The sequence below is a fragment of the Pteropus alecto genome, unplaced genomic scaffold (assembly GCF_000325575.1).
Source record: "Pteropus alecto unplaced genomic scaffold, ASM32557v1 scaffold38, whole genome shotgun sequence".
In the NCBI taxonomy this organism is placed as follows: domain Eukaryota; kingdom Metazoa; phylum Chordata; class Mammalia; order Chiroptera; family Pteropodidae; genus Pteropus; species Pteropus alecto.
Window position 1 is genome coordinate 3,608,862 of NW_006442512.1, and position 12,123 is coordinate 3,620,984.

Below are 12,123 nucleotides of genomic sequence, written 5' to 3' on the forward strand. Positions count from 1 at the left end.
TTTACAGGGGAGGAAATAAGTGCCAAAGACTCGCTCAGCTTGGCACTAGCAGAACCAGAACCAGAACCAGCCTTTCCTGATTTCCCAGCTCAGTGCTATTTTTCATGCTGCTTCCTGAACACTTGAGGCTTCAGAACTTCCTGCTGTCCCGCCCGGGCATGTTGTATGTGTGCCCATGAGATTGCTAGCTGATGGGCTGTTTCTCATTATGTGCCTCCCACACCTCAGTGCTGCTCAGTGCGGTGTGTGTGGGTGTGTGTAGAAGTGGCTGTCCTGTCCCTTGCCTGTTTCTTGCTCTCTTCAGAGGACCAACTTGGAGGTGATACTCTACATCCTTGTAAGTGACCCAGTGTCCCTCGGTTTTGCTAGCTCTCACATCACTACCTCCCCAAGACCTGTCCCCTCATAGTTTGTTTAAGCAGCAGCCCAAACCCAAATGAATCACTGAGCACACTTAGGACAGTGATTCTTTACCATAAGATTAGTGACGGGTGAAGAAATGAGCCCTTAAATTAGGGGCATTGTTCTATGGACTTAGAGTACAGAGTATGGGTGTATTTTAGAAAAATAAGATAAAATAGCAACAATAACAACAACAACAAAAACAAAATTGTTTTCTTCCAAGAATAATTCAGATAAACTTGATGGTTATGCAGCCTCTCTTGCCATCAGCTATCAGGACAGGGACCGTGGCAGCTGCATATGGGTTAGTCGTGATTTCACCTCAGTTTGGTACACCAAGGCCCAGAGGATTACCACTAAAGCTTAGGACTTTTGTCCTCTTTTGAATGGCTGCTTGGATAGATACACAGATGAGCTCTCCACACAGTGGTATTGAGGCTCTGTGATGTGTGGGGATGGAGTGGGGACAAGGAGGTCGAGGATGAAGGCATAGTTTAAAGAGGGATATTCGTTTATAGCTTTCCTTACCCCCACCCCTCAGTTAAGTCCTCCTTGGTCTTTGGTTTGGTAGAGATGACCTGTCTGCTTAGGGAGCTTGTGAAGACCCTATAGGTTCTGCCTTGAGAGTGATCCCTGCCCTGAAAGCCTGATTGTCTTTCTGTGTTATGGGGATGAGTTTTCAGGATTTAGAATGCAGTCGTGAGTTGGCCTGGCTCAGAGTAACCTCAAATTCTCTTTTTCCTGCAGAGCTGAGGCAAGTATTACAGTGAGAGTACAAGGCATTTACCGAGAGGGGAAAGAATATGTTTGTTCAGGGTAGTGGGAAAGGACTCCTTATTGCTCCTTCTTGACAGACCTGAGAGCTGAGATACAGCCAGGAAGTCGTGCTCAGGAGCGGTGAGCAGGCTTCCTTGAGATGGTTCAAGGCTCTTGGATTCCTTCTGCCTAGATATGGACAACATTTGGGATTCCAATTGGGTTCTGAATTATCTCTCTCTGTCTTCTGCCAGGCTATCCTGTCCCTGACTTTGTAGTTCCATAAGAAGTCATGGATGTTTGGTGCCAGTGGGGATTCATGTGGCTCCAGAAAGAATCGTGAAAGGGAGTTCACTGAGGTTCAGGCTTGGAATAGTACAATCACAACCACTCTGAAGGTCACAGAAGAGCCAGTGGGAAGCTGAGAAGAGACAGTGCATTGGTGTTTTGGCTTTTTTTTTTCCAGCATAAATTAGGATCTGTAGGACTATATTAGATAGTATGTTTGCTCATACTGGGTGGCTTTCCACTGTTGGGAGAAGTCTACCTTGGACAGAGAACCTGCCTGAAAAGAGGAGAGAAGGAAGTAGGATGGGCTGGTGACCATGTGCCTTTGCTGGGGCACCAGCTGAATCATCACAGGCCTCCTTCGCATAGGAGATTCCCTTGTCATCTGTTTCATCTGCTCACATTAGATCCTAGGCATTTACAAAGTTGGAAATCCTTCATCTGGAACCCTCAAGAACAGTGCTACTTCGAGTGCCAGTCTCCAGTGAGATGGGAAGCATATAAATATAGAATATAAAACTATTCCCTTCATCAAGAAGACTTCGTTATGAAAAAATGTTAGAACTAAACAGTGTGTTTATGCTGACATAATTGATTTACATTCTGGCATCATCTAAGCTTCCTGTCTGATGACCAACCAGTAACACAGTTTACAGATCAGCAGCCAATCCACAGACTACACTTTGAGTAGCAACACTCTAGCGCTGCCTTTAGTTTCAAAGCAGTTGCTGAGGTCTTGGAACCCTGTGCTACGACTGTACCAAGCCAGAAATACAGAGTCCTGGTTCCAGAGGGCTGCTGCCAGACCATTCATTCATGGTCAGGAAGGATTACTGGGGAGAGAGGGGGTACGATCAAAATGAAAACGTTAGACAGATGACTAGGCAGTTTCTTTGCCAAAGGTACATGCCCTGTCCTCCCTTACATCTTGACACAGGCATGTGACCTGAAGGGACTAGAGCTAAGGACCCTCTTATGGGGCTTTGGTTTTGCCTGTTACTTCTGGTGGCAGGTCAGCTACACTGAGTTTATGCTGTCTTTGCAGGAAAACAGTATACACTGAAGAACAATTCGTTGGATATCTTTGTGATCAGTCCTGAATGTGACCAGTTCCCTTCTTTGGAGTCAGTAGAGAATTGTAAGTATCACCCTGTTCTCATTCTAGAAGAGTAAACACTTGCCTGGAACCGTAGCTCTGGATGGCCTGGCCTAAGTTGCTGATGCTAGGCCTGAAGCCCTCTATAACTGTGGGACCAAGAGCCACCAAGTGCCAAGAGCCATAGAAGATGTGTTTTCCCTAAGCACTCTAGCCAGTGTGTCTATAGGCTGACTGTGGACTTTCACATTGGCTGTTCACTGAGTCCCACAGGACACCCACCTCTGGACTAAGCATAATTCCATTGCTATTTTAGGAATGTGTATACTTTGCTGATTTTCTCTAAGAAGTCCTACTCTGGAGAGAGAAGTTTTTGGTCATTTGTACTGAGACGAGGTCAAGTCCTGTGATTGTCTCCTGTCTTCCCTGAGTAGCTGGGGACTTCTCAGTCTTTGAAGTGAACATTCATATTTGGCTTCTTCCTTGCATTTTTGGATGAGGTAGCTGAAGCCTGGGGACAAAAGGAAACTAAAGTGGTCACAAAGACTTTGGGGACATCGGAACCTGGACCCACCCCTCCAAGCATCACTGTCTCCTTTGCCAGTAGGAGACTTCATACTTTCAGCTAAAGGCTGGTGGGAATTCATGTTTCTTAGAGAAGAAACTGACCTACAAGGCCAGTGGTGCTTGACAGAGGGCTGTGCTCCAGCTTGACCCTCATAACACATCATTTTCTAGGGCCTGCAACTACCCTGCTCCGGGGACATCTCCTCTTTGAAAGAAAAACAGTGTGATCTTGCTGTTGTTTTTTAATCCAAGGATTTACATAGAATGTGTGATCTGTAATATGAGAGTAGAAATCCTTAACCAAATGGGGGCATTTCTGTCATTCCAGACACCCTGACCATAAATAATGAGCTGTGTCTCCTCTTCTCTGAGACTGTCTGGGGAGCTCTCCGAGGTAACAAGGTGGGGCTGATGCTGGGAGAGAGATGCACACGATGTTGTGGGACCATTGGTGTTGGTGGGGGTGGGAGGACAGGACTGGGCACGCAGTGAATACCCCCACTTTAGGAAGCTTTCTTTATGGAGACCAAGTGGAGTGTTCCCTCATCCCCCTGAAAGGACTTTGTCCTTACAGCTTTCCCGAGAAGTTGACAGGTTTCACCTAAGCAGTGGCAGCAGCTCCCCTGGTCAGTGCTCTGGAGAAGCAGTGGGAGACCCTGCAGGCTGCTGCTCAGGGTGTCAGCAGGGCAGAGGGGTGACTCTGCCACAGATACTGCCTGTTCAGCTCTCACTAAAGACACATAATTGTCCAGCTTCTTTAAAAGAAAACTATATCAAAATGAATAAATAAATGTCAAAATAAAGGTAAATAGTAATAAAATATGTAGAATTAATTATTTGGGGAGAAAATGAGGATTTTACTAGCTAGCACTTGATAGTCCTGTGCCCTTCCTCTTGGTTTACTCGAAAGATATTTGATCCCTACGTACAGACTTAACCAAATACCTCTACTACTTTTGGTAAAACAACTCCTAGTGAAAGATAAGGGAAATTCTCACAGAATTCCAAACCTTGGTTTGGTTTGTCTTTATTCCCTTGCCTTTCCTCGCCCCTCTCCTATATTTTGGAGAAACAATATGCTGACTCCCCTTTCTGCCCTCTTGTACCTTTTGTGCAAGTACTAATGATTAGTCTGGTTGGTGCTGGGCTTCAGAGTGGAAAGAAGCCAAACAGTATCCTAGCAGTCCACCTCAAATTAGGTACTAAATGGCCACTAAGGTCTCACAAATTCTTTCACTCTGAAAATTTGGGACTCTGGGAATCCTTCATGGGGCTTCTGTTGGATTTTCAGAAGTGGGGCTTCAGCTATTGAGAACATCCAGTGCTCTGGACTCAACATACCTGCCTTGGAGCCTAGCAGGGATCTATCTAGTAGTCTGTGCCCCGTGGACTGGGACAGTCCTGGGCCAGTTGCTGCCTGCTACACCTCAGCTTCCTATAGCTGGATCTCTTCTTAAGCCCTGAGGTGGAAAAGTGAATGATTCTTTGATTTTCAGGTCCAGCTATGGACCCAGGCTCCTTGGAAACTCAAGTTTATGATCACTTTTTCATAATTCATTCTGGGAGAAATGAAGGGTCAGCAGACTGGGGACCCTTTTTCTCAGCTCCCTTAGCTCCAATGAGTATTATCCTTGCAAAGCCTTAACCCTTGCAGGCTGATTGTCCTTGTATCTGCCCTCATAAGCATACATCTGGGCTGCCTTAATATTTTTGTGAGTTCACACCTTTGGAAATGGATAAGAGGAATGTGGGTTTTGAGGGTTAGCGTTTTCCTATGAGGGGCACTAAAACCCCGTACACCGCCACCTCCTAAAATACAGAGTAAAAATTGATACTAGTGTCCTAGTATCCCCCTTTCATAGTGTTGAGAATCATCAAGCCTACACTACATCCACTTTCACTGTGTGCTGAGGCATTATCCTCTGCTACACTGGCAACCTCTCAGATGAATGCATCTCTTTCCCCACCTCCCTAAATCTTTACTCTGCCTCTCTTCTTCCCCATAGGTCTGGAGACTTTTAGCCAGCTTGTTTGGAGATCTCCTGAAGGCACAGTGAGTGCGGGCCCTCAAAAAGGGCTCCTTTTAAATCTCTAGAGTTTGCTCCCGATGTTGAGAGTTCTGGAAATATCTTACTTAGCCTTAGTCAGAGTCTTGGTGGCCTGAGGTGGCCCCAGCAAGAGTATACAAGGAGACATGGGTGGAAACTGGTTTGGAAGACTTGGCCTGTTTAGAATCACTGTAATTTAGTTCTCCTGAGTCGTTATTTAACAGCAACCTGGAGATCACACTGCTTTGAAGAAACGAACATATTAACAGTCAATGAAAATCCAGAATTTGTAGGCTGAGGAGTGTGTGGTACAACTGTATTTGGCTAGCAAGAGACAGTTGTTCTCTGAAGGTTCCTGCTTTATGGTCATTGAGGTAGAGGTGTGGGGCATTTGGGGAGACATTACCCTGTAGTACAGTCACAGATTGGCTTTTCAGGGAATCTTGGGAGACTTTTCTTCAACCCCTACCCCACACCTATGGTGAGTGTCCTTTGAATCCTGACGTGTTCAATGTTTGGTTCACACAGTTCTTTATCAACAAGACAGAGATTGAAGACTATCCCCGCTTCCGTCATCGGGGCTTGTTGTTGGATACATCTCGCCATTACCTGCCACTGACTAGCATCCTGAACACTCTGGTACCCAGGCCTTAAGGCTTTCTTTGCCCTTAGGGTTTTGGGGCGATGGGGCAAAGGATAGCCCGTGTGCCATATTCTTAAAGAGTTACAGAGAGAATGTAAGTAATTTTATGAGCTCCTAGGAAAAACAAAGGATGACCTACTCTAAAACTCAAATAACAAGAATGATTTAAAATCTGTCCCACTGGCTATTGTGGACCTATGTCCCGGCTGTCTCCAGGGATGCAGAAAGTGGTTGGGGAAGTTGGCTTCTTTGACTAGCAGAGCTGACTTTAGTTTAGTTAGGACAAGGTTGTAGGAAGGAGATGTTCAAAAGCCTTAACTGGGGACGTCCCTAACTATATTGAGTTTGATGAATAGCCTTATCTGACAGTTACAGATCCAACTCAGGGTCTGTCTTTTCCTTTGTTCCTCTAGTGGAACCAAATCCATCAGGTTTGGTTCTGAGATTTATGCATTATGGGGCTACTAAATTTACATCAGATGTCACAGTTTGGATAAACACTAATCAGACTACCCAAAACACATGGCAGAAGGAAGTGTTAAGAGTTCAGGGTATTTTGGATGACTCTAGGGTACCACATAGCTGCAGCCATTTCTTCAGTGTGGCTGGGACTCATCTCAAAAAGAGGAGACACCGCTTCTGTCAGCCATCTTTGGATGTGCCCTGGGGAAAGAAGAAATGTGCTGTCTTCCTCTGTGTCAGACACTCCCTGATGGGAGTTCTGGTAGACCTTATAGACAATAGGAAGCTGGGGTGAGCTGAGCCTATTTAGGAATGTGGAGCAGCCTGAAAGTCTGCCCAGCTTCCCAAGTTTGAGGCTGAAACTGGAGAATCTGTGATGGGTTCACAGGGTATATGCTCTGACCAACAGGATGTCATGGCATATAATAAATTCAACGTGTTCCACTGGCATCTGGTCGATGACTCTTCCTTCCCATACGAGAGCTTCACTTTTCCAGAGCTCGCCAGAAAGGTATGGCTCAGTTTTGCTCTGACCAAGTTTATGGGTCAGTGTCTAAGCCTAGCTGTGGCCCTGCTGGCAAGGACACCAGCTCTTCTCCTAACCAGCCAGTTTTAGGGACACACTGACAATGGATTCAGAGTCAAGACCTGTGTTCAAGTCCAACCTTTGCCCTTAATTTGCTCTGTGACCTTCAGGAGGTAATCTCTCCTGGTCTCATTTTCTTTTTATTTGTTTACTTACATTCTGTTAGATGGGCATAGTGCCTACCTCGTTCATCTCACTGGCATCAGGACATGCAGATAAAACAATAGATGTGATAGTTTGTGGAAAATAATGATTAAGTTCCTTAAAAATAGTCCCTGATACCAAAAGGCTGTGGGTGGGTAGATTTTCTGATACCCAGGGACTCCTGGAGTCATCTGGAGGCATTTCAAGTGTCCTCTACTCTGCTAGACTTCAGGAAATGAGATCCTTAAGAGTGTCTTGTGCCTTTCAGGGGTCCTACAACCCTGCCACCCACATCTACACAACACAGGATGTGAAGGAGGTGATTGAATATGCACGGCTTCGGGGTATCCGTGTGTTAGCAGAGTTTGACACTCCTGGCCACACTCTGTCCTGGGGACCAGGTAAAAATAATGTCAGGTGGGAGGAAATCTACTGATCCCACTCCATGGAGCTTTAGGGCATTGGCAGTTGGATATGGCATGCCCCAGCCATCTACCTCTTCCACCTGGGAATTTAGATAGGCAGAATTTACTTCGGGTTAAAAGGCCACTTCTTACTATTAAAATATGGGCAAATTTTTCTCATATGTCCTTGTCTTAATGATACCCTTGCAGGTTGTTGTGTCCTAGAGTGGAGAAAAGATTTTACCAATTTTACTCAACTGGGCTCTCTGTATGAAGAGAGCAGCCTTTACAAGCAAGGATGACCCCTGCTGGAAGCAGCGTGTCAAGGAAAGATTGTGACAGTCGTCTGGCTGTATCCCAGCCTCTGACTGTCTATGATTGTGGATTTTTTTGTATTTCTTTGATTGTGACTAACACTCATGATTACTAGTGTCTGTGAGTCCCTGAGTGTTTCAGCCTGTGTGTGTAATGTTTATGAATATGATTGTTTTACTTTAGGAGACTTAATGTCCTTATGTATATGACTGTATTTGTGACACTGTGTGGGGTTCTCTACTGGCTTAGGTGTCTCTGGATTATTGACTCCTTGCTACTCTGAGTCTCGGCCCTCTGGCACCTTTGGACCAGTGAATCCCATTCTCAACAGTACCTATGAGTTCATGAGCACATTCTTCTTGGAAGTCACCTCTGTCTTCCCAGATTTTTATCTTCACCTTGGAGGAGATGAGGTTGATTTCACCTGCTGGTATGAGCCCTTTGATCTTCCCATCCAAGTCTGTTGAATTGCTTACTCAGGATAGAGGTTAGCCAGAATCCAGTGAGCCTGAGCCATAGGCCAAGACCTCAGAGTCACATGTTATAGTCCAGAGAGATTAATATGTGTTCACTTCAAGAGTTTGAACTTAAAGCTCTTCAGATCCAGGCTCAAACTTTCTCAGCCAATGTCAGTGGCCCCCTTCATACAGCTTTGTTCAACCACACCTTCCTTATTTGCGGACTCTGTGATCCTCAGAAAGTTGATTGTTTTTCAAGATCAAAAAAGGAAGTGTGGGAGGCCAGGTTGGGCTTTGAGGATTTTGAAAGAATTAATCTTTATTTTTCTCTTGGGATTCAGGAAGTCCAACCCAGATATCCAAGCCTTTATGAAGAAGAAAGGCTTTGGTGATGACTTCAAAAAGCTGGAGTCCTTCTACATCCAGACGTGAGGAAGGAAGGAGAGTGGGCAGGGTCTGTTGGGTCACCTTCTATAAGGTCCTCACTTTCCATACAAGGGTCAGGCCCTGCTTAACCACTCTCTGGGCCCCTGAAAGGGGTCCCATGTCCTATATCTTCAGGTTTGGAATGGTCATTTCCCAACTGGAAGATACTGGTCAATCAGGAATGGGCCCTTAGCCAGGCTCAACCCCTAGTGCACTGACACCAAGAGCCTAGAGTCTGTCTGAGTTGAGCACACACTTTTTTTACTCTCCAGGCTTCTCGACATCATCTCTGCCTATGGCAAGGGCTACGTGGTGTGGCAGGAGGTGTTTGATAATAAAGTAAAGGTGAGCCAGGGGCAGAGAGAAAAGGAGCCACCTGCAGTACCTCCCGCTGGTCTCCCAGCCCTTCCCTGCCTCTGCATGGACTGATCCTCCTGATTTGGATTGGACTTTCATATTTTAGATCCATCTCTCCTTTACCCTCTAGAAAGGTCACAGAGATCTGGGTGTGGGTGTCGGAGCCTCTGTCTATCTTCCTTCACTACAGACCAATCAAGAGTTATTTCTGCTGCTGGGTTACTTGGGTTTCCCAAGATTGGCACAATAGATTGGGTTTTCCTTCCTGAGTCATAGACTAGGGTCTTGCAGGTCTATGGGAGCAGAGTTTCTTCTCCTTCATTGTTGACCAATAAGATCCCAGCCTCCTGCCACATGGGGGCTCTGCAGGAACCTGTCCCATCCTCAGAAACATCTGGAGACTCTTGGACATGGGGGATCCTGATGAGTCTCCTGGGCCCCACTGCTTGCCACCCTTAGTTCACAGCCAGTATTACTATCTCAGTGTGGACAGGGAGGCTACAGGATGGGAGGACGAAGCAGCACGGCGCTCTCCTATGGCCTGTGGAACCCTTGACCTCTGCTTTGGGCTAGGGGCTCAACGAGAAATACTTTGCTGCTGGAGAGCGGAGGGGGTGCATACCCCTTGGCCTGGGTTGCCTGCATAATAATGTGGCCCAAGAATCTCATCAGCTAGGTGCCATTATCGCCATTTGACCTTTGTGACAGGTTCGGCCGGACACAATCATCCAAGTATGGCGAGAAGAGTCACCAGTAAACTATTTGAAGGAGCTAGCACTGGTCACTGATGCCGGCTTCCGGGCTCTGCTCTCTGCCCCCTGGTACCTGAACCGCATAAGCTATGGCCCTGACTGGGAAGAGTTTTACGTGGTGGATCCCTTGTCATTTGAAGGTAAAAGCAAGGAGCTCTCTTTGCTGACCAAAGAAGGCTGGGCTGGGGATAGAGTGGGAGGCAAGAGGGTCTGGGCTAGATATTTTGGGTCAGGAGATAAATTTGAGGAGAAGGTAGTTGAAGGGGAACCCTAGAATTATCTGTCATTGCTTGTTTTCCCTCAGGTAGTCCTGAGCAGAAGGCTTTGGTGATTGGTGGAGAGGCCTGTATGTGGGGAGAGTATGTGGATAGCACAAACCTGGTCCCCAGGCTCTGGTAAGGCTTTTCTGAAGATGTGGAGGGTTGGGCTTGTGGCCACACAGTCTCCCTTAAAGACCCAATCCCACCTAGCCGCCCCCAGGCTAGTACCCTCCTTTCAGGCCTGAGCAAGAAGGGGCTTTACAGTGATCCTTCTGTTTGTATGTAACATTTACCTCCCACCTGACTTGATCTACAATTCTCCAATAATCCATAGGTGTGTAGGATGGAGGTTGTTATCCTCACTTTAAAGAGAGAGATAATGAGGCCTGGAGAGCACAGATGACTTGCTCAGGATCCAACGTTGAAGTCCCTGATTCCTATAGCAAGACCTCCATAGCTGGCAGTGAATCCAGGGTCCAACCTGGTGTGTGCCCCCTTTTCTTCAGGCCCAGAGCAGGGGCTGTTGCTGAGAGGCTGTGGAGCAGCAAGTTGATAACTAACACGGACTTTGCCTTTAAACGTTTGTCACACTTCCGCTGTGAGCTGCTGAGGTAAGCAGGCTATGGGGCCTTCCCAAAGAAGTGGGGCTTGGGACCCTTTACTGACAGAAGAATACTAATAATAGCTAACACAGAGGCTTACTAAGTGGCAAGCACTATGCTTAGCCCTTTACAGGCATTATTTCATTGAATCCTCACCACAACCCTATATAGTAGTTTTATCCCTATTTTACAGATAGGCAACTGAAGCCCAGAGAAGTTAGGTAACATACTCAAAGTTGCTTCAAACCAGGATTTGAACCAGGCCAACTTCAGAGTCTATACTCAGCCATGGCCATGTTTTTATGGGCTCTCATGCTACCTGTGCCCATGTTGGGGGTAGAACTATATAAGATGGTCATTTCCCTAATTCATTCAGCGACTAGGTCTTGAGGACCTGAGGGACACAGAGCAGAGTCCCAAGCTGAGAACCAAGCATGGTGGAGTCTAAACCTCAACTGTCTGTAATTCACTGGGTGACTCTGAGCTGGTTCATTACCATCTCTAAGCACATCACTTATTTGGATAATACAGGAAGACAGGCCTAGAGGTGAGGCTGAGGCCTAAAGACAGAATTACCTGCCCGCATGGATTGGACAGCGCTTCAGTCCCCACCACCACTGCATTTATAGCATTTTAGAGCCATTAAAGAGGGACTCAGTGGGCCAAGAACACTGGGCACCTCTTAGGCGTCTACTTCTTTTCTAAAGGGACTGGGTATTTGGGGCTAGGGTACATAGACAGGCAGGTTAGAAGAAGGGAGGTGTTCCCCAAAGTTCCTGGGTGTCCCTGTATCAAAATCACCTGGGGTACCTATTCATAATGCAGATTCTTGCCAATAGTTGGTCCCACCCCAAGTGAGAATCTCTGAAAGTGAGACCCCAAGTAATTTTTGGTATACGGTGGCAGTTTGCGACCCATTGAAATGGGGGAAGGGGAGACTGCTGGTTGTGGTGAAGTTGTTGCTGGGGCCTAAGACTAACATCCTTCTGAGTAGCACATCTAGCCCTATTTCTTCCTGTCCTCTTGCAGGCGGGGTGTCCAGGCCCAGCCGCTCAATGTAGGCTACTGTGAACAGGAGTTTGAACAAACCTGAGCAAGCAGCCCCAGGCACCGAGGAGGGTGCTGGCCCTAGAAGAGTGGTAGTGGGGCCAGGCTTCCACTGCATCCCGGCCGGGGGATGGAGCCCCTTGCCCACGTGCCCCGTGCCTGGAGAGAAGGGGGCTGGTGCTGGTGTCCAATAAAGAGTGATGTGACATTTCTCTACAATGAAAATGGATTACCTGTGTAAAAAAACAATGTGAGTGGCCTTGGGGTAGGGGAACTGTCAGGACTGGCCCTCTGCTCCTGAGAGTGATGGGGCTCAGCAGGGCCCAGCCAGGTTGGACTCAGTAACTGCCCCTAGAGGGATCTTATAAGTTGAGGGCTGGGAGTGAAACCCACAGCCTTTGTGTTGTCCTGTCCAGCCTCTGAATTATGAGATGCCCCTCCTACTCCTACACAGTCCAGACACATACTCCCATCCTCCAGTCACTTCCCTCCAAGTGGAGAGATCGCTTA

The 12,123-nt window shown here is 47.0% G+C and overlaps 1 protein-coding gene across 3 annotated transcripts in view; it reads left to right on the top strand.

Annotated features, from left to right (window-relative positions):
• HEXA (hexosaminidase subunit alpha) overlaps positions 1–11,842 on the top strand; it is a 24,471-nt gene extending 12,629 nt beyond the window's left edge. Inside the window, exons 2-14 of one of the 3 annotated variants that reach the window (XM_006922651.3) lie at positions 2,492–2,584; positions 3,438–3,503; positions 5,116–5,162; positions 5,686–5,796; positions 6,672–6,773; positions 7,261–7,393; positions 7,961–8,141; positions 8,511–8,597; positions 8,868–8,940; positions 9,661–9,844; positions 10,009–10,099; positions 10,471–10,575; positions 11,596–11,838. In XM_006922651.3, coding sequence (XP_006922713.1) covers positions 2,492–2,584; positions 3,438–3,503; positions 5,116–5,162; positions 5,686–5,796; positions 6,672–6,773; positions 7,261–7,393; positions 7,961–8,141; positions 8,511–8,597; positions 8,868–8,940; positions 9,661–9,844; positions 10,009–10,099; positions 10,471–10,575; positions 11,596–11,659 — 1,337 coding nt within the window. In that variant the 3' untranslated portion in view covers positions 11,660–11,838. Of the gene's footprint in view, positions 1–2,491; positions 2,585–3,437; positions 3,504–5,115; positions 5,163–5,685; positions 5,797–6,671; positions 6,774–7,260; positions 7,394–7,960; positions 8,142–8,510; positions 8,598–8,867; positions 8,941–9,660; positions 9,845–10,008; positions 10,100–10,298; positions 10,450–10,470; positions 10,576–11,595 lie in introns of those variants that run through there. The other 2 variants (XM_025040383.1, XM_025040382.1) reach the window with 2 other exon arrangements.
• The last annotated feature ends 281 nt before the right edge of the window (positions 11,843–12,123 follow it).